The 25,083-nt window shown below is 36.9% G+C and overlaps 1 protein-coding gene across 2 annotated transcripts in view; it reads left to right on the plus strand.

Moving 5' to 3' along the window:
• LOC149146937 (K(+) efflux antiporter 2, chloroplastic-like) overlaps window positions 1-25,083 on the plus strand; it is a 443,890-nt gene that overhangs the window by 244,445 nt on the left and 174,362 nt on the right. For both annotated transcript variants that reach the window (XM_089445962.1, XM_089445963.1), the window contains exons 13-14: window positions 22,561-22,770; window positions 23,345-23,494. In XM_089445962.1, the coding sequence (XP_089302088.1) occupies window positions 22,561-22,770; window positions 23,345-23,494 (360 nt within the window). The remainder of the gene's footprint in view (window positions 1-22,560; window positions 22,771-23,344; window positions 23,495-25,083) is intronic.

The raw sequence follows: 25,083 nt of genomic DNA on the forward strand, positions 1-25,083 counted from the left end.
CATAGGAGTCAGCATAGGCCTTCTATCCATCATGCCACACTTCTGAACTATCTTGATCGCATATTTACCTTAACCAAGATATATCTCACTTGGCTTCTGCCATACTTCTAGTCCCAAGCAGTAATGCATAATCCCAAGATCCTTCATATCTAACTCGACTTCTAACTGCTTCTTGCATTCTTGAATTCGATGCTCTAGAGTCTATACCTATGACTAGTAGATCATCCATATACAAGAGTATGATAACTGTTCCACCCTAGAACACCCTGATATAAAAGTTAGAATTTGCAGTATTCTTGGTAAAACCAAGTCTCAATAATTATGCATCCATTCCTGCATACCGAGCTCTAGGTGCTTGTTTTAAGCCATATAGAGCTTTCTTCAACTTGCAAACATGAGTCTCCCTCTGATTTATTTTAAATCCTTGAGGTTGCTCAATGTAAACCTCCTCATCAATGGTCCATCCCATAGTAGAAGCCAACAAAACAAGCTATCTTATTGTTGTATTTATCACTATGGGAGTAAAGGCTTGCTCGTAATCAATACCTTCTTTCTGTGAGAAGCCTCTTGCTACAAATGTTGCTTTGTATTTATCAATGCTCCCATCTGTAGACTGCTTTATCTTGTAAATCTTTTTTGAAGTGACTATAGATTTGTCACTTGACCTAGGGACAATCTCCAAGACATCTTTCTTCATTATAGACTGGTATTCTTTGTGCATAATATTCCTCCATTTTTTATGTTTAGCTGAATCTTCATAGGAGGAAGGTTCTCCTGCAAAAAACTTTGTCATATATGTAACATACCAAGAATACTTTTTTGGTCTTTTACTTTCCCTAAAGGTCCCTAATGTTATATGTCCTTATGCTTCTTGTAGAGTAGATCTTAACGAAGAAGACCTCTTTCGATTTTCTGGAACAATCACTTGTTGTATAGGCTTACTAGGACCTTCAACATCTTCTTGAGTAGATGTTTGATCTTGACCACCATTGGCCTTTGAAATATCCTCAAAGATAGGTATCTCTTCTTCATTAGAGTCAACCAAAATGTCCTTTGATTTCCTGTAAGCTATACTTTAATCAAAGATGACATCCTTGCTTGCTACAATTCAACGATCCTCCTTAATATAGATTCTCTACTTCTTTGATGAAGCTGTTAGGATATTCCGACACATAGGAAATATTTAAGTATAACTTGGTCTAGTGTAGAGTTAGGTACTATGTACTTTTGTAACTTACAATCCAACGGTCACGATATGTTCTAGACATGAAGTGATCCGACGGTTCATTCTCTCTTCAGTATTAATGACCCTTGATCTATGGCTTAAAATGGCACCTCTGATAAGACCTAATCTCCAATTGCGGATATGGTTGAAAGTTATATATCCAATTTTTTACATCTAGCCGACCTATACCTTATCTCTCATGTTGACCTCCCTCCAAGGGTCACGTCCCTTCGTTTTCATAACACAATGTATATAAATAAGACCGCAGACCTTCATTTCTCTTCATCTAACTAGGTGATCCAACACAGAAAGCGAGACACAGTTCACAACTTGTGAACTTGGAGGAATAAAGGAGAGGAGACTTAGAGGCCAAAAAGAATTATTGGTTGGGTTATAAAAAAAGCAATGTTGCGAAAATCACGATTGGGATTAAATCGGTGAGGGGAAAAAATCAGAAAAAATCGTAAAAATCGGGATAAAATCGGTAAAAATCAGGAAAAGATAAAAAAATACAAAAATATTCATTTTTTTTCAATTTTTTTAATATCTAAAGCATCTACAACATAAAATAAATACATTGACACATAAATATGATAAAAGAACTAATATATAAGATGTGTAATATCATTTCTAGTGCTACATCACACATAACAATGAATCATGTCCTGAATAGTAAGTCCTGACTTTTGAGTCCCAACTCAGCCTCAAAATATCAACAAAAAATATAATAATGTATTTCATATCATGAGTCATAATGTCATATACAATGAAATGAACCAAATAACTAATACTACTGATTTTGTCTGCCCCTCTTGCGAGAAAATGCAACAACTTTCCCTTTCTCTCTAGATGTAGATGCCGGTGGAATTGGTAGTGGACTCGGCTATGCTGTTGAAGCTGAAAAACTAGGAGCTACAGGAGGTAGACCACATCCTCTACTGGTGGCAGGGGTAGCCTGGGTAGGTGGTGTCACCTCCTCCTCCTCCTCCTCCTCCCCCTCTACACTTTCCACTACCTCTTGCTTTAGGAAATCATCGACAGACTCCATGAGAGGCCTCCCGGCCTCAACCCTCCATGCAGCAGTGGTGTCAATCCCATCCAATGAGATGGCCTCCATATCAGGTATCCTCTCAAGTTGCCTCACCCACAATCGAAGATTGTAGTAGACGTATACCATGTCATTAAGTCATTGGGACTCCAACCTGTACAAAGATCATAAAATAATAATTATAAAAAAATATTATTTAATAAATTCAAAAACTTAATTGGAAATTTGGAATATTTTAAGTTTTTAGTTTAACTTGTTGCGCTTCTTGTTGTGTAGTTTTTCAAATACACTCCAGTTGTGCTCGCATCTTGAGGAGCTACATGTTTGGCTGATGATTCAAATGACAAGCTTTTGGAGATGGGGTACTCTAGCACCATAGAAACTCCACCATGCATCTACAACAAAATTACAAATAAGATAAACATAAAAAAAAATGAATTTGAACGTTGAAGCAAAGTATGAAGTTATGAATTTGAAGAGACAATGAAATTTTGAAACAAACTAAAAAATACCTGGGACGTTGGTCTTCCTATCAACCACAACCATCTCAAAGCTAAATGTGCCACCTGCCATCGTGTATATCTCCATTTCTTTGGAGATTTCTGCACATTCTGCTGGAGATCGCACCATCCTCTGACCACAAGTTAACAATCCATCCATGATCTCAGCATCAAATAAGAACCCACGTGGGTAAAAAAATGCGGGGTTTATGTAGATCCCTGCAACATGAATGGGACGATGGAGTGTGTTGTTCCATCGTTCATCAATCACTTCCCATAGGAGGAGTTGTTTTTGAAACCCCTCATCTCCCTTATCATATTAGGCTCGAATGGTTTCTTTGGCCCTGTCCATGGCCTCATACAAATAGCCCATTGCGGGCTTGTCACCATCAACTAATCGAAGAACCTTTACCAAAGGTTTAGTAACGCTGCACACCTCCTGCACTCCCGCCCAGAAGTCTTCCTGGTATGAAACTAATATGCGTATGGCATCTCCCTTTGGTTTGCGGCTAAATGTCAAAGCACGCCACTCATTTGAAAGAAACATTCTCTTCACATCCCACATAGAATTCAAGAGGGATGGAAGAGATATGAAACTGATGGCAAGCCGTGTAATGGCAGAGCGCACCAACTCCTTGTTGTTGGTGAATTTTCTCATCAAGCTAAGTACAAATGCATGAGTATATATAAATTTTGTAATGCTTTTTGATGCGTCAATAACATCTTTGACAAAGGAAATTTTTCCTATGTCCTCCAACATCAAATCAATACAATGTGCAGCACAAGGTGTCCAAATAAAGTAGGATGCCTCTTAATAAGCATCTTGCCAGCAGCAACATAATTTGCAGCATTGTCCGTTATGACTTGGACAACATGTTCTACTCCCACCTCCAAAATAAACACATCCAGCAAATCACATAATAATTTTGCATCATTGATATGTGAAGATGCATCAACAGATTTCATAAACATTGCCCCCTTGGGACAATTAACCAAGAAGTTTATAAGGGTTTTTCCCTTTTGGTCGGTCCAACCATCTGACATTATAGTGCATTCTGTTTGTGCCCATGATGCCCTAAACTCCTCCAATCTTTTGGTGCAGTCAACCTTTTCATATTGAAGAATGCGGCCTCTAAAGTCATCATAAGAAGGGATTTTGTACCCTGGGCCAACATCAATAACAGGTTGGAAAAATGGATTATTCCTTGCAACGCTGAAAGGAATATCACTCCAAAGGAGAAACTTGCCCAACAACTTGTCAGCTTCTTCTTTCTCTTTTTTTTTAAGCATTAAAGTTAGATGGTTGTGAAACAGCCGTGGTTGTAGGAGCAAAAAATGATGAGGTAGCTATAGGGTTGGTTGTAGATATTGACGCTGAAGTAGAACCAGTGCCACTTTCATATTCACCTCCTAACACTCTCCCTGCTAGTTGCTTCTACAGATCTGACTTGGACATTGGTTTGCTCTAATTCTTCCAATGATCTGAGGGCTCTTCGACTGATTTCCACATTTTTCTTGGAGCAAAGCCATACCTCATGTCTAGGGATTTGTGCAAGGTGATACTTCAATCGATAAACCTCCTTTGTCATATGATGCCCACACAACTTGCAAGACAAATTTGATCTATCAAACGCTCCATCAGGTTTAGCAAATTCCCATAGAGGGTCCAATTTCCTTTGCATGTTTGTAACTTGGTTGAACTCTTGAGTTTTAATGTAAGATGAAGTTTGAAATTGAACCTATGCAACAATAGGAATTGCAAGTTAAAAAAAAAAAAAAATTGCATACATGACACAACACATTGACTTTTTGACAAAAAAAAAATCTCAACTCAATCCAACAATAATAGAAAAAAATGCACATTCAAACCGAATGAAAAATGATGCAAAAAATAGTGCACAAGAAAAAATTAAACTAATAAATCTAAGAGTCAAGTTTTTGCATTTTTTACCAAAATGAACCCGCTCCACTCTATGCAACAAAAATGAAAAAAAAAACACCATCAAATCCATTCAAAAATCATTGATAATCAATGGGTTATAGAAACCCAAGCAAAAACAAGAAAAAACAGGGAGAAAACAAAAAAAAAATGGCCAAATCTGGTGCCCATACCTGGAAACCACGGTTTGCTGAAGAAATTTGGGCCAAACACGAAGTTCTCTTACTTGGGATGCTAAAATCTCCCGTGTTTCTCCTCCTTTGCCCTAGTAGATGCCTTCCTCTCCTCCTCAGCTCTCAAACAAGTCCGCTGTCTGCAAAAAATGAGAATTAAAACTCATCAAATTGCTTATAAAATGCGTTGTCCCGGAGGCCCACAATTTCTTATGCTCGAATCACGATTTTTTGGTTAAAATCGCGATTTTTTCGAAAATAAAAAAACGTTATAAAAATCGGGCGATTATATCGGCTGACTAAAAAAATCTCGATGTTCGCAACACTGAAAAAAGACATATCGGCTAACCTTTGAAGTAGCCCATTGGCTTGGACATGACAGATTGATGGAATAAGCTAGATGCAATAGAACTTAGATTATATTTTGGTGAGAAACTCATATTATAGGGTTTTGACCCTCAAACACCACATTCTCATACCTGTGATCACCACAGACATCACAAAATCTTGGATTTGGAGGTTTGGACTTGCCATCATTACAATGGAAACCTTGCTGTGGCTCGGACCTATTCTACACTTGTTTGTGGCTCATAACTGGTGCAAACTTGGTGTCTCGGACCTCCTTAAAGAAGTATACATCTGTGACTATACCTCGGACCATACTCATTACAACTCTTAACCACAAAAAGACTGAACTACAATAATATTTGGCTTGACAAATTCATGAGACAGTATGTGCATTGATATGATCCTACACAAATATGAACTCGATGTAAAAGAAACATTCGTGAAACTATGATGATCAGTGATGACAGAGTTTGTGATTGTGAGCTTGTGTGAGATAATGTGAATGTGTGTTATCCTTTGAATGCTAGTGATTTCAACAATGTTCTAGACAAAGACAATAAGGCTGCTAGTGATTCTAATTCTTGAGTTTGAGGTCACTGTCTGAAGCAGTGAATAAAGAAGAGCTTGGAGCATAGAACAGAGAATAGCTTGAAGCTTGGATAGTGAAGCATTAAGGCATTCACAGTGTAGAATCTTGTGAAGATATTTAAGTAACTTAATTACTCCTTTTTATTAAGAAGACTGAAGAGTTGGTGACCTAGGGGTTGGAGCCTCTAAAATCAAGGTTGGCGCCTTGAGAAGGATAAGGGTGAAGCTCTAGAGGTTGGAGCCTCACAAAGGTCCAAGTTGGTGCTTGGCAACAGGTTGGATCCTGGAAGATTTAAGGGTTGGTGCCCTCAAACATCATTGTACTCAAATTTTTGTAAAAGAGGATTGGGGTCCTCACTTTTTAATAATAAAATTCTTATTGTTTATTTTTCTACTTGTCATTGTGAAGAATCTTAATTGGTAATATTAACAATTGGAAAGAAATACTAATCCACCAATCCACCCCCCTCTCATTGTTTCCAACATAACATGTTGACAGGGTGCACAAACTATTAGAGGAGGAACAATTATATGCAAAAATTTCCATATGTTTCTTTGGAGTACAGGAGGTGGAATATTTGGGTCTTATTTATCTCATGAGGGTGTTAAGGTAGACCCTAACAAAATTAAAGTCGTTAAGGAATGGAAAATCCCCACAACCGTAAAGCATCTTCGAGGTTTTCTCGATATTGACAGGGTATTATTACAAGTTTGTTAAGAATTATAGGAGAATAGCGGCATCTCTAACATCATTACCAAAGAAAGATGCATTTTCTTGGACTCCAGAAGCAACGAAGTCCTTTGAACATCTTAAAGATGTAATTTTCCAAGCACCGGTCTTAGCTATGCCAGACTTTAGAATTTTTTTTATTGTGGAATTTGATGCCTTAGGAAATGAATTGGTGCTTGTTAAATGCAAGAAGGAAGACCCATTGATTTTGAAAGTCGTCCAATCAACAGAAAGTATATACACAAACCTATTTATGATAAGGAAATGTTGGCAATACTACATGCACTAAAGCAGTGGCGACCTTACCTACTGGGGAGACACTTCAAGGTAAAAACAAATCATGATAGTCTTAAATAATTTTTGGAACAAATATTATCTCGAGAAGCGCAACAAAAATGGGTGACAAAGATGTTGGGTTATGACTTTGAAATCATCTACAAAAAAGGGAAGCAAAATGTTGTTGTAGATGCACTCTCAAGAAACGATGAGGATGTGTAACATTGCTTTGTGCCATTTCTATTATCCAACTTGAGTGGATAATCGAAGCAAAGGATGAATGGAAGAAAGATGAAGAGGTGTTGTCAGTCATTCAAAAGTTGCAGCAAGATCTCAGTATATCTTTAGGTTGAAAAATGATTGATTATGGTGCAAAGATCACTTATATCGTTGTAAGAATTACCAACTCAAACAAAAGATTCTTTTGGAATTGCATACCTCTCCCTTAGGAGGGCACTCAGGATTTTTAAAAACTTACCATAGGGTCAAGAAGATTGTTTTTTGGGATGGAGTTAAATCTAATATTTAGAAGTTTGCGGTAGAGTGTTCTGTTTTCCAACAAAATAAAGTTGAGACAATTAAGGCCCCGAGTCTGTTACAACCTTTAGCCATTCCAGGTTAGCATCGGGAGGAGATCTCAATGGATTTTATCACAGGTTTATCTAAGTCTGAAGAAAAGAGTATCATCATGGTGGTAGTTGATAGACTTACTAAGTATGCACACTTTTGTGCATTATCTCATCCTTTTAAAGCCAGTACTGTTGCTACTGCATTTATGGAAAGAATTCAAAAGCTTCATGGAAACTCAAAGATTATAGTAAGTGACAGAGATCCCATTTTCACTGGAATTTTTTGGACGAAATTATTTTGCTTGTCTTGGTACTCAATTAGCTCATTGCTCATCTTATCATCCTCAATCTGATGGTCAAACTGAGATAGTGAACAAATGTTTGGAAGGATGTCTTCGTTGCTTTGTATCTGATAAGCAAACACAATGGGTCAAGTGGTTACTTATAGCTGAATGGTGGTATAACACTTCCTTCCATACTACAACAAAAATGATACCATTTATGGATATCATCCACCATCCATCACATCATCTTTAAGAGAAAATTCTAAGGTTCAAGTAGTGGAATATCACATCGAGCATCAACAACAAGTTCTCCAACTCTTAAAGGATAACCTCACTATGGTGCAGAATCGAATGAAACAACAGGCAAATCAACATCGCAGTGAAAGAAGTTTTGATGTAGGTGACTGGGTATTTTTATGGCTACAACCATACAAACAAATGTTTCTCAAGCAAGCTAAGAAGGATAATAAGCTATCACCCAAGTACTATGATCCATACAAGGTGTTACAAAGGATTGGTCTACGATCGATACAAGGTGTTGCAAAATATTGGTACTATGGCATACAAATTGGAGTTGCCTGCATCTTCCCGAGTACACCCAATTTTCCATGTTTCATGCTTAAAGAAGGTTATCAGTGACAAGCTTCCAGTTCAAATAGTGTTGCCAGAACTTGACGAAGAAGGAAAAATCATATTTGAGCCTGAAGCAGTCATGGAAACAAGAACCTGACAGCTACAGAATCGATCAATTTCAGAGTATCTCATTAAGTGGAAGAATTTACCTGCTGAAGATTCCACATGGGAGGATGAAAATTTTATACAAAAGCATCCAAAACTACTCAAGCATTGAGGACAACACTTTTTTGAAGGAGAGGGGCATATTGGGTCCCTTTAATACTAGTGTAGCCCTATTATTGTTATTGTTATTGTAGCCCCATTATTGTATTTTGCAAAGGAATCGTACACAACTTATGGATGGGGGCACAAAGGAAGAAGCTAATGCACTGGGAGGTGTTTGACATGGCAATTGACAGCTAGTGTGAATGACGTCAGGAGGCGTTGCTGGTGCTGGTCGTGGCGTTAGAGTTGGTCGAAGTTCGTAGGGTATAGTGGCTACATGGATGGAGGTCTGCAGGGGATGGTGGTGATAACGTAGGGATATAGCGGTGGCGGCTGACCAGGGTTTGTTAGTAGCGCTCAAAATTTTTTAGTGGACGAGGAGAGGTTGCAGTTGTGGGTGGCATGCGAGTGTCGGTAGTGTTGGCTAAGGTGGCTATCGCTGTTGATGAGCAGCGACAGACAACCGCAACACTCTTTTTCTCTTTTCTATCTTTTTTTTTTTTTAATTTTTGTTTTATATAAGTTATTTTATTTATTTATTTTTTTGTAAGTCGGCACTCACGAGGGTTTGGAACCGGTGACCTATCACATGGAGTACCTTAACAATACACCCTTCACCTTTGAACCAAACCCCTATGGGCTACATTTTTATTTATTTATTTTTTAGTCTTTTTTTATATTTTTTTTTACCTATTTTTTTTCTTCCAATTTTATATATAGACTTTTTATTTTGATATTTTGATTTTTCTTTTTTTTTTTCTTATATTAATTATTCCTTTATGGCCAAAGGCCTGAATGATGACACTGGTGAAAGGAGAAAGTCCAAAACTATGTAGCAAAACTCTTCAATTGCAAAGACATTGAAATTGACAGAGACTTTAATGGTGGAAGGATGGAATCGGAGAACGTGGCTCTGATACCAATGTTACGAACAAAATTCGTATACGCAGCAGAATACTCAGATCTGGTATATGTAAATATCCATTATAGGACAATTATATTTATATAAGAAATGTATAAAAGATATGAGATGATGGGATATTGCAAATGAGGGTTCTGCTTACTATACCTAGGTAGGTGCCCTTTCATGAGTGGTCATGTCCTTAGAGACATGCCTCTTCAGTAAATAGTTATTGTTTAATTAACTATTATTACATTATTATTTATTTATATTATATGTATATATATATATATATATATATATATATATATATATATTTCATTCATTACATACACATCAATCACAAGTGAGCATTACTGGGACTCCTCTAGTCGGTGAAAATCTGAGAAGAGTAGGGGAGTTGTGGTGAAAGTGGGCCTCTGTCCCAAAGTGTTGTTGTGGCTTTTAGCCTTTACCTCTTTACAGAGCTTGTTAGTTTGTGCAACAACAATTCTCACATTCACGCATGAACTCTAGCAGAGAAGGCTTATGTTCGACATTTTGGAAAGAAACCCATTTTTATTTTCTTTTTTCTTCATTTCTTTGAACTTTATATGGAACTTTTTTTTTTTTTTGTTAAATACCCTTCTCGACTTATTTGATAATGACACTCCTTTACAAATATGAATCAAAATCTTGGAAATTCCACCCTTTGGTTTTTTTTTTTCTTACTAACCTTCAATACCTTAAATTGATTTATTTATTTATTTGTTTCCCCTTTTTTAAAATCTTATGAATAAAATATATATAAAATAATACAAATAATGTAAACAATAATAACAATACATAATTATTAATTAATTAGTAATTAGTTAATGAAGAGGTATGTCCTCAAGGACATGACCTTTGGTGAAGAGGTATCTGCCTAGCTAAGTCATAGGACACGTCAATGAGGCTCATCTGTCCCTTATTTCACGTGTCAGACACGAAATACGACCTAAAATATGTCTAAAATGGTCTTTATCCTGTCCTTCAATCATGATCGTGACATGTGTTTTCGACGTGGTGAAAATGTGCCCTAACATTTTTGCCTCTTAGGATACATGTCCCACGAAAGTCAATCATAAAGCCCACACATGGTTCATTTTTTTGGATATTTCGGTCATTTTTTGCCGTCGAAGCTTGTTGGGGTCGCTATTGTGTTGGAACTTGGTCATTGTTTGCTCGTTGGAGTCGTTATTGTGTTGTGTTGGAAGTTCCTTTAGCGATTCCCAACTGTCAACTTCACATTGACCTGGGTGCTGGATAATAGCGTTCATGGTTTGGGGCTTAATTTTCTTGTTTTGGACTGCGTGGGGGCTAGGTCAACATTTTCTTGTATTCCATATTGTTATGAAACCAGCTAACAAAAAGATAGAAAAGATAGATCAACGCCTTAGAATTCAACCTCTTCGAGGGGGCAACCTCCTTTGCGTTACATAAATGAACAATTCTTGGATGATTCAAATGACAAAACCTCCTTTCTATATATAGGAGTCTAAGGAGTCACAATATAACCCAACCGACCTAACAATAATAATATAAAGCCACAAAAATAACAATAGAGGGATTTTATGGGGCACAGTAATAAAAATATGGGGACAATAGGGGCGCAACAATATTAATAAGGGATACAACTACAACAGTAATGGGGTAATCACTAGTATTATAGGGACCTAACATGCCCCTCTCCTTCAAAAAAGTGTTCTCCTCAACGCTCGAGTAGCTCTGGATGCTTCTGTATAAAATTCTCATCCTCCCATGTGGAGTCTTCAGCAGATAATTTCTTCCATTTGATGAGATACTCCGAAATTGATCAATTTCGTAGCTGTCGAGTTCTTGTTTCTGTGACTGCTTCCGGTTCCAATATAATTTTTCCTTCCTCGTCAAGTTCTGGCAATATTGTTTGAACTGGGAGCTTGTCGCCTATAACCTTCTTTAAACATGAAACATGGAAAACTGGGTGCACTCGAGACGCTGCAGGAAGCTCCAATTTGTATGCCATAGTACCAATCTTTTGCAACACTTTGTACGGACCATTATACTTATAGAAATTTCTCATTTCCCACCCCGGTTTTCAGTTTCACCTTATTTCTCCAAAATAGTTAAATGCCCTTTCCCATGTCCATACATTCAACAACAGGAAAATAAATTTTGCTGAAAACACAAATTCTGGAAATATAACAGAATGTTGGAAAATGCAGAAATAAATATCAGCACATAAAAACAGCCATTTAAAAAATTTAAACACAGTGATTTTTGGTCAAGGTGACCCTGGAAAAACCTCCTACAACTCTTTGGGAAAACCAGTTCGAAAGCTCCTTATTTTTGGAAAATGCTTTTATAGTAAGAGAAATATTCACCAAAAAAATCAGCAAGCAAACTTTTACAACTTATCTCGTTTTCCATGCTTGACAGCCAACTGGAAAAACTTACAAACATCAAAACAGAACAACAATAACTGCTGTACGGCCTCATCGATTTTTGTGCCCAAATTTCAGCATTAAATACTGCTGTACGGACTGCCTAGAAAAGCGTGCATGCTTCCATAAATGCTGCTGTACAGTTTTCCTCTATTTTTGTGCAAAAAACAGCAGTACCGCTATACGGATTTCTACCTAGAAAAGCGTGCCAAGGTACAACCACTTGCTGTACGATCTCTCGTGAAAAATGTGCCAACGAACTTCAGATTTTCTGCTCCTCGATTTCTGTGCTAACTTGCTGTACGACCTCCTTGGAATCTGAACCAAAACGGCTATACTGCCTTTCTAGAAAATTGTACCCAAAACTTGCCTTTCACTGTGTGCTAACTCAGCTGTACGGACTTGCTGAAATGTTGCCTTGGAATGTGTGCCAAGCTGCTGCCTCCTCCTCCTCACTGTCCTGAAATCTCCCTTGCTCTCTTGCTCTCCTTCTCTCAATCTGCTCATGAAAAGAATGAATGACCTTTTCCTCCTTTCCCTCCTTTAATCTAAACCTGAGTGACTTTTGGAGAATCCCTAAATCCAATCGCTGAAATAGATTGAGATCTAGGGCTGAGATTAAACGCTCGTTTAAATCTCACTTTCTATTTTTTAATTCACCCCACTTTAATAAAGACCCACTTAGTCATTTATTTCCAATGTCACTTTTCCTTTCTAATTTTACATTGACTTTATTAAAGTCACTTTAAAATTAAACTTTAGTAACTTTATCACTTAAAGTCACTTTTAAATTAGATTTGACTTTATAAAAATTATAAAGTCACTTTAGGAGAAAAATTAAATTCTTTTGGACACTTTTCCCTAGGCCAAAGATCAAAGCCTTAAGGAACCACCTGTCCTCCGGTACCAAATTTCAACAATACTTTGGTGATAATTTATTATCCTTCTTAGCTTGCTTGAGGGACATTTGTTTATATGGTTGTAGTCCTAGGAATACCCATTCACCTACATCAAAACTTCTTTCACTGCGATGTTGATCTCCCTGTTGTTTCATTCTATTCTGTGCCAACACGAGGTTATCCTTTAAGAGTTGGAGGGCTTGTTGTTGATTTTCGATGTGATGTTCCACTGCTTGAACCTTAGAATTTTCTCTTAAATATGATGTGATGGATGGTGGCTGATATCCATAAAGTGCCATAAATGGGGTCATTTTTGTTGCTGTATGGAAGGAAGTGTTATACCACCATTCAGCCAGAGGCAACCATTTGACTCATTGTGTCTGTTTATCAGATACAAAGCAACGAAGATATCCTTCCAAACATTTGTTTACTATGTCAGTTTGCCCATCAGATTGAGGATGATAAGATGAGCTATGAGCTAAGTGAGTACCAAGACAAGAAAATAATTCTGTCCAAAAATTTCCAGTGAAAATGGGTTCTCTGTCACGTACAATAATCTTTGGGTTTCCATGTAGCTTTTGAATTGTTTCCATAAATGCTGTAGAAACTGTACTGGCTTTAAATTGATGTGATAATGCAGAAAAGTGTGCATACTTGGTAAGTCTGTCAACTACCACCATGATGACACTCTTTCCCTCAGACTTGGGTAAACCTGCGATAAAATCCATTGAAACCTCCTCCCAATGTTGGCTTGGAATGGATAAAGGTTGTAATAGACCTGGGGTCTTAATTGTTTCAACTTTATTTTGTTGGCAAACGAAACATTCCGCCACAAACTTTTGAATATCCGATTTAAGGCCATCTTGAAAAAATTCCTTCTTAACCCTGTGGTAAGTTTTTAAAAATTCTGAGTGCCCTCCTAATGGAGAAGTGTGCAATACTATAAGAAACTTTTGTTTGAGTTGCGAATTATTACAAAGGTATAAGCGATCTTTGTACCATAACAAATCATTTTGCTAGCTAAATGTATCAGATGTACTGGAATCTTGTTGTAACTTTCAAATAAGTGCCCACACTTCTTCATCATTCTTCCATTCCTCCCTTGCTTTGTTTATCCAATCTGGTTGGATAATAGAAATGGCGCACAACAGTGCTTCCACATCCTCATCCTTTCTTGAGAGTGCATCTGCCACCACATTTTGCTTCCCTTTGTTTGTAGATCATTTCAAAGTCATAACCCAACATCTTTGTGACCCACTTTTGTTGCTCTTCAGAGGATAATCTTTGTTCTAAAAAGTATTTAAGGCTATCATGATTCGTTTTTACCTTAAGTGTCTTCCCATTAGGTAGGGTCGCCATTTCTTAAGTACATGTAGTATTGCCGACATTTCCTTCTCATAAATAGCTTTGTGTAAAAACTTTCTCTTGATTGGATTACTTTCAAAAGCAATGGGTCTTTCAACTTGCATTAAAATAGCACCAATTCCATTTCCTGAAGCATCACATTCCACAATAAAGGTTTTTGTGAAGTCCGTAGTTAAGACCGGTGCTTGGCACATTGCCTCTTTAAGATGTTCGAAGCCCTTTGTTGCTTCTGGAGTCCATGAAAATGCATCTTTCTTCAATAATGTTGTTAGAGGTGCTGCTATTCTCCCATAATTCTTAACAAACTTGCGATAATACCTTGTCAACCCTCGAAATCCTCGTAGATGCTTTATGGATGTGGGGATTTTCCATTCCTTAATGGCTTTAATTTTGCTAGGGTCTACCTTAACTCCTTCATGAGATACAATATGACCCAGATATTCCACCTCTTGTACTCCAAAGAAACATTTGGATCTTTTTGCATATAATTGTTTCTCCTCCAATAGTTGTAGTACCCTGTCAACATGTTCAACATGATCCTTCCAAGACTTGCTGTAGATTAGTATATCATCAAAAACTACTAACACAAATTTTCTAAGGAAGGGTTTGAAAATGGAATTCATCAAACCTTGAAATGTAGAAGGTGCATTGGTAAGGCCAAAAGGCATGACCAAAAATTCATAATGACCCTCATGAGTTCTAAATGCTGTTTTCAGAATGTCTTCAGTCTTCATTCTGATTTGATGATATCCTGAACGAAGATCCAACTTGGTGAAGTAAATTGGTCCATGCAATTCATTCAGTAATTCATCAATGACAGGAATGGGAAACTTATCTTTAATAGTGAGCTTGTTGAGCTCCCTATAATCCAGACACATGCGCCATGATCCATCCTTCTTGTGCACCAATACTACTGGAGCAGAGAAAGAACTTTGACTAGGTTGAATTATACCAGCCTCTAGCATTTCTGCAACTATACGTTCAATTTCACTCTTTTGGGCATAGGGATATCTATACGGCCTGATGTTTGGAGGAACACTTCTGGAATTAGATGAATAGCATGATCATGATCATGAATATGTGGGAGAACTTTGGGAGTCTCAAATACCTTGGAATGATTGTCCAAGACTTTTTGGAGATTTGGAGAAATAGATGATTCCGTTGTGGAAACATCTAGCGAACATAATTGTGCAATTACACCTCTTTGTTTCTTTTTTAGAAGCTTTGTCATACCATTAGAGATGATTATCTTTCCCGGTTTCCCTGCAATACCCCTTAATTCAACTTCCTTTCTTTACACAGAAAATTTCATAAAAGGTTTTTGAAAATTAAAAGCTATTGTACCCAAGGACTGTAGCCATTGGACTCTTAGTACAACATCAACACCTCCGATTGGAATGGAAAGCATTGGGCTCGTCAATACATATTCTCCAATGGATAGCTTGATATTATGGCACTTTCCAGAGCAATTTATCGTTCCTCCATTTGCAACCATCACTTGACACTCTGGTGCTGGATATAAGAAGCAATTCAATTCTTTTGCTACCTTACAATGAATAAAATTGTGGGTACTTCCTGAATCAATCAACACTATTACCTTTTTCTTCTTGATTTGCCCTTCTATCTTGATGGTTTGAGGAGTGGTAATTCCAGCCAATGCATTACAGGATATGGTCGGATTCATTTCTTCTTTATTTAGGCTTTGTTCCTGGAGTATACCCTCTTCTTTTGACCTTTCTTGCTCTTTTTTTTCTTCCTCTTCACAATTTATGTAGAATAATTTCTTCTCAGCACACTTATGACCTTTAGTGTATTTGCTATCACAACTGTAACAAAGCCCTTTTACTCTTTTTTCTTCCAATTGTTGTCGTGTCAACCTTATAGGTTATGGAAGGCTAGGGGTAACAACACTTCCATCTTTATAGTTGTGACTTGTATGCTTCTTGGTTGCCATAATTTTGCTTTCCATTTTTCTTGCTAACTTGAATGCCTTCTCTAATGAATCAGGTTCCCAAAGGCAAACATCATGTTGGATATTATCCTTTAAAGTCCCTATGAACACATCAATCCAATGCTCCTGTGGAATATCTTTTACTCTTATGTTCAATTTTTGGAACTCCTCAATGTGCTCCATTATTGGACCCTTTTGTTTGAGACTTATCAATTGGCTAAAAAAAGTGTTGCTTTTTGTGTCCTCATAATGTGTTGTCAATTCTTCCGTAAAAATTGCTCAAGTGATAATTTGTTTACGAGAGAAAAGCCATTGATACCATACAAACTGATTTGGTTCCAAATATAAAGTTGCAATACGTACCTTTTGTGTGTTTTGCACATTATTGAGATCGAAAAATTGCTCCATCTGTAATATCCATGTGGCGGGGTCCTTGCCATCAAACTTCTTCATATCGATGTTTGGAATATGGTGGGTCTTCGATCCAACATTAGTGTCTATGGAATCATGATTAACATTTCTTTTGTTCTCATCATGAGTTTCCTTTACTACCCTTTCACCATTAGTGACCATTTCTTGTAGCAACTTATTCATATTTATCTTCAATTCTTCCATGTCTGTCTTCAAATCGTCCATCTTACCTTCCATGCCATTCATCTTAGCTTCCACGCCCTTTATCTTAGATTCCACGCCATTTATCTTAGCTTCTGTTAGCCTTTATGAGAGTGACATTTGTTGCGCTTGGTCTTGTAATTTTGATATATCATGTAGCATTTCTTCCTCTTCTTCATGAGTCATGCTATCGCTTTTAGGTTGCTTACTAGGTGTTCGCATTTTCTTTCCTCGGGGCATCAATTACCGATAAAAATGCTCTACGATGACTTTTTAATTCTTCAAAATAATTTTTCAAGCCAAGCTTAAGAAAAAATTTAAAAAATCTACACACCTTTTTTCACTTTGAAGGAGTTTGATATTGCCTCTGATCTATCTCTGTAATTTCGGATCATCCAGTTTTGAAATTGTGACCCGCAGTAGCCCTTTGTGTCCTCTTTCCAATGCCACCAGTCTGATTCAAATTGGATTCTCCAAGGAAGAGTTATGCCAAATCTCCCACAGTGACCTGATTATAGACTACTTTAGTAGAGCGAACTTGTACAACATGCCATGTGTCCCTGTTTCGAGCTTTGGCTCTGAAAAATATATACAAAACTACAGTCCGACCTCTTTCTGTAGCTTCTTACGAAACTTCAATCCGATGCTCAGAGAGAAAGTTATGACGATTTTTCCTAGGTTACCTGTTTGGAATGTAATTCAGGAGTCTGCAAAAAGACCAACTTCCTCAGATCATATCTCTGCAAATATAGCGCGAAAAGCTCTGAAATTTGGACCCGAGGTTCAGTGCGATTTCTTCTCAAATGGTTTTTTTTTTGTTTATTTTTTTTCTTTGTTTTTCTTCTTCGCTTCTAAAACGTTGCAGAAAAAAAAGTTATAGCGAAAATGCCACGATGACCTATTTGGAGCAGCGAAACCCTAGAATCCAAAGCTCTGATACCAAATGTTATGAAACCAGCCAACAAAAAGATAGAAAAGATAGATCAACGCCTTAGAATTCAGCCTCTTCGAGGGGGCAACCTCCTTTACATTACATAAATGAACAATTCTTGGATGATTCAAAGGACAAAACCCCCTTTCTATATATAGGAGTCTAAGGAGTCACAATATAACCTATCCGACCTAACAATAATAATATAAAGCCACAAAAATAACAATAGAGGGATTCTATGGGACACAGTAATAAAAATATGGGGACAATAGGGGCGCAACAATATTAATAAGGGATACAACTACAACAATAATGGGGTAATCACTAGTATTATAGGGACCTAACACATATGCCCATATCTATATAATTTGTATCAATTTGTTCTAGTGGCTTTTCAGGTGCTGGTTGCCATGTGCGATTTTTAACTTTTGAAATAGCTTTCTTCATGGTCTCTATAGCTCGATTCATTTGCTTGTTCTCTAAATAGCCATCCACAAACATTTCCTATGTTTTTTATTTGGTTTTCCTGCTTTTTCTAAAACATGTTCAAGTAAGACTCTGTGGCCTGCCTTTTCAATCATCCCTTTTGTGATATAGGCATCAATTATTACATTCAACACTCTGATATCATAACTTAGGCCATCAAATTCACACTCTTCAAAACATTTTTTGACTCCCTGCATATCTCCAAGTTTGACCAATGAAGAAAGCATGCATATATATCCATTGTATTGCTTTAATTGCAAATTTCAATGGCTACTGAGAGTTGACTTAAATTTATAGGGCTCTACCTAGTTGAGTCTAACTCGCAATTGCCCACATTTTCCAGAATGTGCAACTAGAGTAAGTCAGATTCATATACTAGTCAACAAGAGAGCTAGAAGTACCTAGAAAGAAAATATTAGTTTGACGTCACATGTGCGATATGTAGAATGCCCCTATTGAGATCCTTGATTTGGTTCTCAATCTATTTTATAAGTTAATAACATGAAGATTCAAGAATGAACATTGAAATGTGAGCAATGAACATCATTGATGTAGTAAATTAATAAACTTATACTATATTTCAGTAACTTAATATGGATCAGTAACTTAATGTAGATCAGTAACTATATATAAAACGTGTCCCTTGTGTCTTGTTTCTGGGGTCGCTGTGTCTCGTGTCGAATACTCGTATTTACGTGTCCTCCGTGTCTCGTGTCCTCATGTCATTTGACTTAGCAGGTCCTTACCCTTCACTTAGATATGATCACTTTATTTAATATTATTTTAAACTTTATTATAAATCCCTTGTGATATACTTAAGAGGACTCAAGAAAAAATGATTTAATGGTTTTTTTAAATTTTTAAATATTTATGGCCAAGTGCCTGATAGTGAAAAAATGGAGAACCTTCAAAAGCTTGTAGTGAAACGCTTTAACGACAACAAAGTTGAGGAATTTTGACAGCCAGAGACCTAGATCGAAGAACGAGGCTCTTGTGCAGCAGTTGAGCAGCGAGAGGATCGAACAACTCTGATACCAATGTAATGAACAATGTTCGTATACTCAGAGGAATGCTATGATATCAGTGTAACGAATAAGGTTTGTATACTCAGAGGAATGCTCTGATACGAATGCAATGAACAAAGTTCGTATACACAACAATAATCTTCAGAATGCTTTGAAGACAAAGGCATCCATTGTAGGACAAGTAATTGTATATTGAATAGCGTATAAAAGAATTGATGAGATGATTACAAATGAGGGTAAGGGCCTTCTTATATACTTAGGAAGATACCTCTTCATGAATGGTCATGTCCTTAAGGACATACCTCTTCATTAACTAATTACTAGTTAATTAATCATTTTGTATTATTATTATTTTTTAGATTATTTGTATTATTTTATATATATTTTATTTGTGACATTCAACTCTTATATTAATGATGATGCTATGTTTGTAACTTTGTACACCTCCAAGCCTATTCTTTAGACACTGGAAGGGTAGTGATGTAGGAGCATTCAACCCAAGAGAAAATCATTGTAATTAAGTAGACATAGGGGGTCGTGTATTTTAAGGAAGTTGGATTCCTAAGTGATGAATTAATGTAATATTAGGCTTTTGAGTGCATAGAATAGGAATTAATTAGATAATGTGAGGTTGTTTGTAAATGCTCTCAATTATAACTCTTGAAGCAGTTCATGATTCAAGGAACTAAAGAGAGAGTACTTAGGAATTAATTGAAGTAGAAGTGGACAAAGAACATTTAGGAGTCAGTTCAGTAGATCTAGGACTTGAACCAAAATTAGTTCAACAGAACTCTCTGGTATAAATGTAAGCCTACAGGCAGAGTAGAGGAAGAGGCCAAAAATATCAAAGACCAGGCCTATGAGAGACAAAGATCTCATTTCTTATTCATTGTTGATATTTATTAATATAATCAATTCAATTCTGAGTTGGAATGCGTGTTTCGAGTGCTGAATTATATGTGAATTCATAGGTTCTGTAACAGGGGGTTGCAGGCAGAGTTCTGCACAGAACACAGAGTGAGAAATGATACAGAGGATCATGATGGATCATTGAATCCATTTGAAGCCAAGATAGAGCTCTGCAAAAACAGAGATCAAAGGAGAGTGTAGAGTGTAAGCTCAGAAGAGATAGTGCGCAACGAAATAGCGAAGGTCTAGAACCTTTTGAAGAAACCCGGAACCATCGCAACCATTGAAAATAGCGTAAAATCTAAGTAAACAAGACGAACAGAGAAGTGAGGTATGGTTGCACAACAACTGTTGGATCTTTAAGATCTATGGCCAAGATTAAGTCGCATCGGCGAAACACTATCGCATCGCACCATTTCAGTGGAGAGGAACCGGCCTATTGAACTGCCAAACTCTGATATTGCAATAGAACCGGATCCGAAATTTTATGAAGGCGGATTTATAATCCTATCGGGTCTGTGAGCCTGATTGCATCAGAGCTGTTAAGTGTTATAGCGTTGGGCCTTGAAATTCTCTGATTTGCGACTTGCGATGAAGCGATACGCCGATAGCCGATAAGCGGAGATCGGAGATCTGAGGTATTGACAATCGGAGAAGGCGGAGATCGAAGTCACATAGCGGAAGGCTTGGAAGGAGCGGACCCGACGATACTTGTGAAAGTGGCTTATAAACATTTGAAGTCCGACCTTATATGGTTCGGAGCGGAGTTTCAATGTGTTTCCTTTGTATTCCATAAAGTGCGTGCCCGAGTCATTTAATGTAAAAAGTGGTGTTAACGATTCCGATAGTCGTATATTAGAGTCGGAGGGGTGATGAGGCATATATGTGTTAAAGACCCACGGAGGAGCGATCCCCGATTGTGATAAATGTAACCTCGGGATCTGTGCAAAGGCCGTACCGAGGAGGAAAAAGGTGTGTTTGCGTATGTTTTCCTTTGTAAATGGGTTATAAGGGGAAATAGCACCGATGAAAGGTTTTATGTATAAATATATATGTAAACAATGTAGAGAGGGAAGGTATACATATATATGCGGTTAAGGGGTTATTGAAGGTTGTGAAAGGTTTTAAAGTTCCGATAAGAAGGATTTGAATGAAAGGTCAGAAATAAAGATTAATGAGGGTTTAAGAGGGGTGATTAATTTCCAATAGAAAGGAAAAGGTGGGTTAATGTTTAGACTTGTTGAGTCTATGAATCATTCCGCATAAAACTAAAAGAGGGCCTTAACCATTTATGGTTGAAGATTTGACTCCTTTGGGAGTTAAATATGTGGGACAAATCTGTGGATGCATTTTAGATGCCTACTATGGGTATAAGCGGGGGTAACCCCTGCCATCAGGGAGTGAGGAGAAGGTTTCCTTTTGATTTGTGATTTTTTTATTTGTTTGAGTTGTCGTCTTCACACACAAGTTTTCTCTTTGGGTTAGTGTGAGAGAGCATGCTATTCATCGAGAGTAGGAGGTCACTCTGATTGTGTTCACGTGAATTCATCCCTGAACATTGGTCTGAGAAAGTGCTTTGGAAGGGTTTTGACATCTCCTGGAGTGCTTTGCAATTTAAGCCAATATCTCCAGCCCTTGTATTTACAGATTTGGAATAAAGGTAACATTTTGTTTGGCAGCTATATCTCAGTTGTTGGATTTGTCTCTTGCTTTACTTAAAATTTTCGAATCAATCAGCATCAGGAAGTACTCCCTCTTAATTGATTTTATGACTGCATAACCCACAGAATTCAAGGCACTGTGGTCATAATTAATAATTTCAGTGCTAAAGTTTGATGTTTTTTCAATATTTTACTGCAGATCTGCAGTCCAAGGGCAGATTTGAGATGTTTTAAGAATTTCATTATTGGGTGTAAATATGTATTATTCCTTGCTGTACGAATTGATTTAATCCAGAATTCATGTCGGATTTACTGTAAATCTGTTTCTAGATTGCATAGGGATTCCCCCGAGGTTAGCAAGCATTAACCTGAAGTGCATAGAGACTATATGAGATGATAATGTACTTTATGTAGTTACCTTTAAGTCTTCAAGTTTTTTAGTGTTTACTCTTCCATAGTCAATATTTGGACTCAGATGGTTTTGAGTGTTAACAGGAGACATTTATGAAAATACAAGAATCATGTTGAGTGCAGATTCTAATGTATAAAAGGTTAAGATATTTATATAAACGTCACTTTCTACTACAGCCAGTCAATTTGATGTATATTGGGAGGAAAATAGTTCATTTGAATGAGCATATCTATTTGTGATCATGATGTTATCAAGTAATTATCAGTAATCTTTTTTTTTCTGTTCCAAAATTTAGATTTAGGATAATTTAATATCAGAAGTAATTTATGTCAAGTTGTCAACTGTTATCATGTGAGGGTGGTAACCTGAGAACAATTTGTTGCTTCTATTTGTTCTCCCTATTTTATTTTTACACCTTTGGTCTAATTACTCAGATTTTTTATGTAGGTTGGGATGTCAATAGATCCAAAATTGCTGGTTGCAAAGTTTCCAGTTATTTTGGGTGCTCTTTCTCTCCTGATTGGTGGGAAAACTATTTTGGTTGCGTCAGTAGGGCGACTTTTTGGGATATCAAGTGTTGCTGCCATCCGTGTTGGTCTTTTATTGGCACCAGGTGGAGAATTCGCATTTGTAGCATTTGGTGAAGCTGTAAATCAGGCAAGTGCCAGTCTGACATAAGGTTCAAAATCAGAGATATTTACACTTACTTTTGACATCTGTGCAAATTTATTTCTAAATTCTTGTTGCATTTTGCTTCCATTTTTTCAGACTAGATAATCTGAATTGGCATGCTGTTTAGCAAGTTAATTGTTGATGAACTATACATTGTTACTGGTATAATTTAAAATGAAGAAAACATATACGTATTGATTTAGGATTTTCTTTTTCCCCGCCACATTGTATTTGCACTAGTTGTACTCTTTTCTCCAATTGATTTACTTTTATGGTCATTTGTTGGATGTTAATAGAATTATCGTTTCTTATTTGATTGTATGTTAATAAAACACGCATTAACTCTCTTAAGCAGGTTGCATTCTTCAGCAGCTCTCCCTCAGCTTTTCTTATAGATTCTAGAATGTAAACTGGACAAACATAGGAATAGAAGTGAATACCCAACATTTGATATTCTTTGTTTTCCTTGTAAGATATAGTTTTGCCTACTTGTGCACATATATTAACTTTGGAATGTGCGAGTGATATGTATTTGTGTTGTTTTGTTTGACGGTTGCAGGGTATAATGACCCCACAATTATCATCATTGCTATTTTTGGTTGTTGGCTTGTCAATGGCAATTACTCCATGGCTTGCAGCAGGTGGTCAGTTGATTGCATCTCGTTTTGAGCAGCATGATGTGCGAAGTCTGTTGCCAGCTGAGAGTGAGGTAAATGGATTTATAGCCATGGTTGATGAGTGTTATAGTATTGTGTAGAAATGTTTTGAAACAAATCTTTTAACACGTACTAGTATAATCATATTTGCATAATAAACCAAGTAGTGGTTTTGTTTTGTTATTTATAGTACTATACTAAAAGTTATTTTTTTTTGTGAGGTACAATCTATTGCATTCTATACATGAGAACTAGAAGATTTTTGTTTAAGAAAATTAATTTCCATAAATTTTGCTGTAGCTGCATGTCGTTCATATATTTGAAATGAAATTCGTGTGTTTTGTTTATTTTTATGTCTGCCAGAGACACCTGCATTTGTGAGATTCTTGCCAAGATGGAATTACTATGCAGGATTAGCTATGCCATAACTGTGCTGCAGTATAGGCAGTTCACATTAGAAACATGCATTAAGGCATATCAGCCGATCTGCTATTAATTTCCTGGCCATGATTTTGTGCTTTTGTTTGTTGCTCTAGTAATGAATTTCATGAAAATTTTTCAATTGTTAGAGGCGTTGACCCCTACCGAGGTCCTTGATGGCGTTAAGGTGGTAACACGTAGGACAAGTGGCCATTTTCAGTTTGGCACAAGTCCCCATTCTTTAAGCTCAACTCATACGAAAAGGCTATGGGAGGCTTTCCTAACACACACAAGTAACTTTACACAAATTAGTAGATCAATGCTTAACATTAAAGTATGGTTTGAAGATAGGAATTAATTTTTTATTTTTCTGCTAATCTAGGAATGAAATTTGCTGCAGCAATAATTCAGACCATCAAGCAAAATATCGCACACATCTAAATGTATTACTTTAGAATCAATAAGAGGTGTGTGATAAACACCCTTACCAAGAATGATATGTTTTCCTTGTTTTTCCCTTGGATAAGTGGCTGTAAGTAGACAAATTCTGTGCTGTTTTGTAATCTCAGACTTTCAAAACTGTCAAAAAATGCAGAAAACCAGCAAGCTAAGCTGCCTAATGAGGCCACCCACAAGTGTGGAACCACACAATATCAGTAGACCTATGGGTAGGAAGCTTGGGAAACACGTAAATAACAATAAATATGGCCCAATAGTTTAGATCTACAAGTAAAACATGAGTCTTAGGCAAATCTGAAAAGCACTTACAGGAAAGAGGGGTCAAATCCCACCAGCGCTAAACCCCAGAAAATTTTGCAACAAACAAATTAATCTTATAATAGCTGGAATATGTATATTTTAGTTCTAGAATAACATATTATATGGTAGTTCTATAAATTGGCTTGTGGAGAAAACGCCCTAGAAGATTTGTCAATATTTTCTTTGAGGAAGGTGGTCCATGTGATGAGGATTGCAACACGCTACCACATGCTCAATTTGGAGCTAGGGTGTTGGCTCTAGGCCTCATGAATAAATTGCATGTGTGAGTTGGAAATTGTTGTTTTTTGCCGTTGAACTTTTGACTATTTTGCAGCATTTTGTTTGTCAACGATGTGATCACGGAAAACGAGATCAACAACTTCTTGGAAAGGATATCAAAACTCAGGAAAAAAGAAATAGACCTCTGATGTTTTTAAGATAATAACAAGCATTGACATCAATA

This window comes from Pinus tabuliformis, chromosome 9 (assembly GCF_031772625.1).
Source record: "Pinus tabuliformis cultivar Carrire ecotype Pingquan chromosome 9, CPIR1, whole genome shotgun sequence".
Lineage (NCBI taxonomy): Eukaryota > Viridiplantae > Streptophyta > Pinopsida > Pinales > Pinaceae > Pinus > Pinus tabuliformis.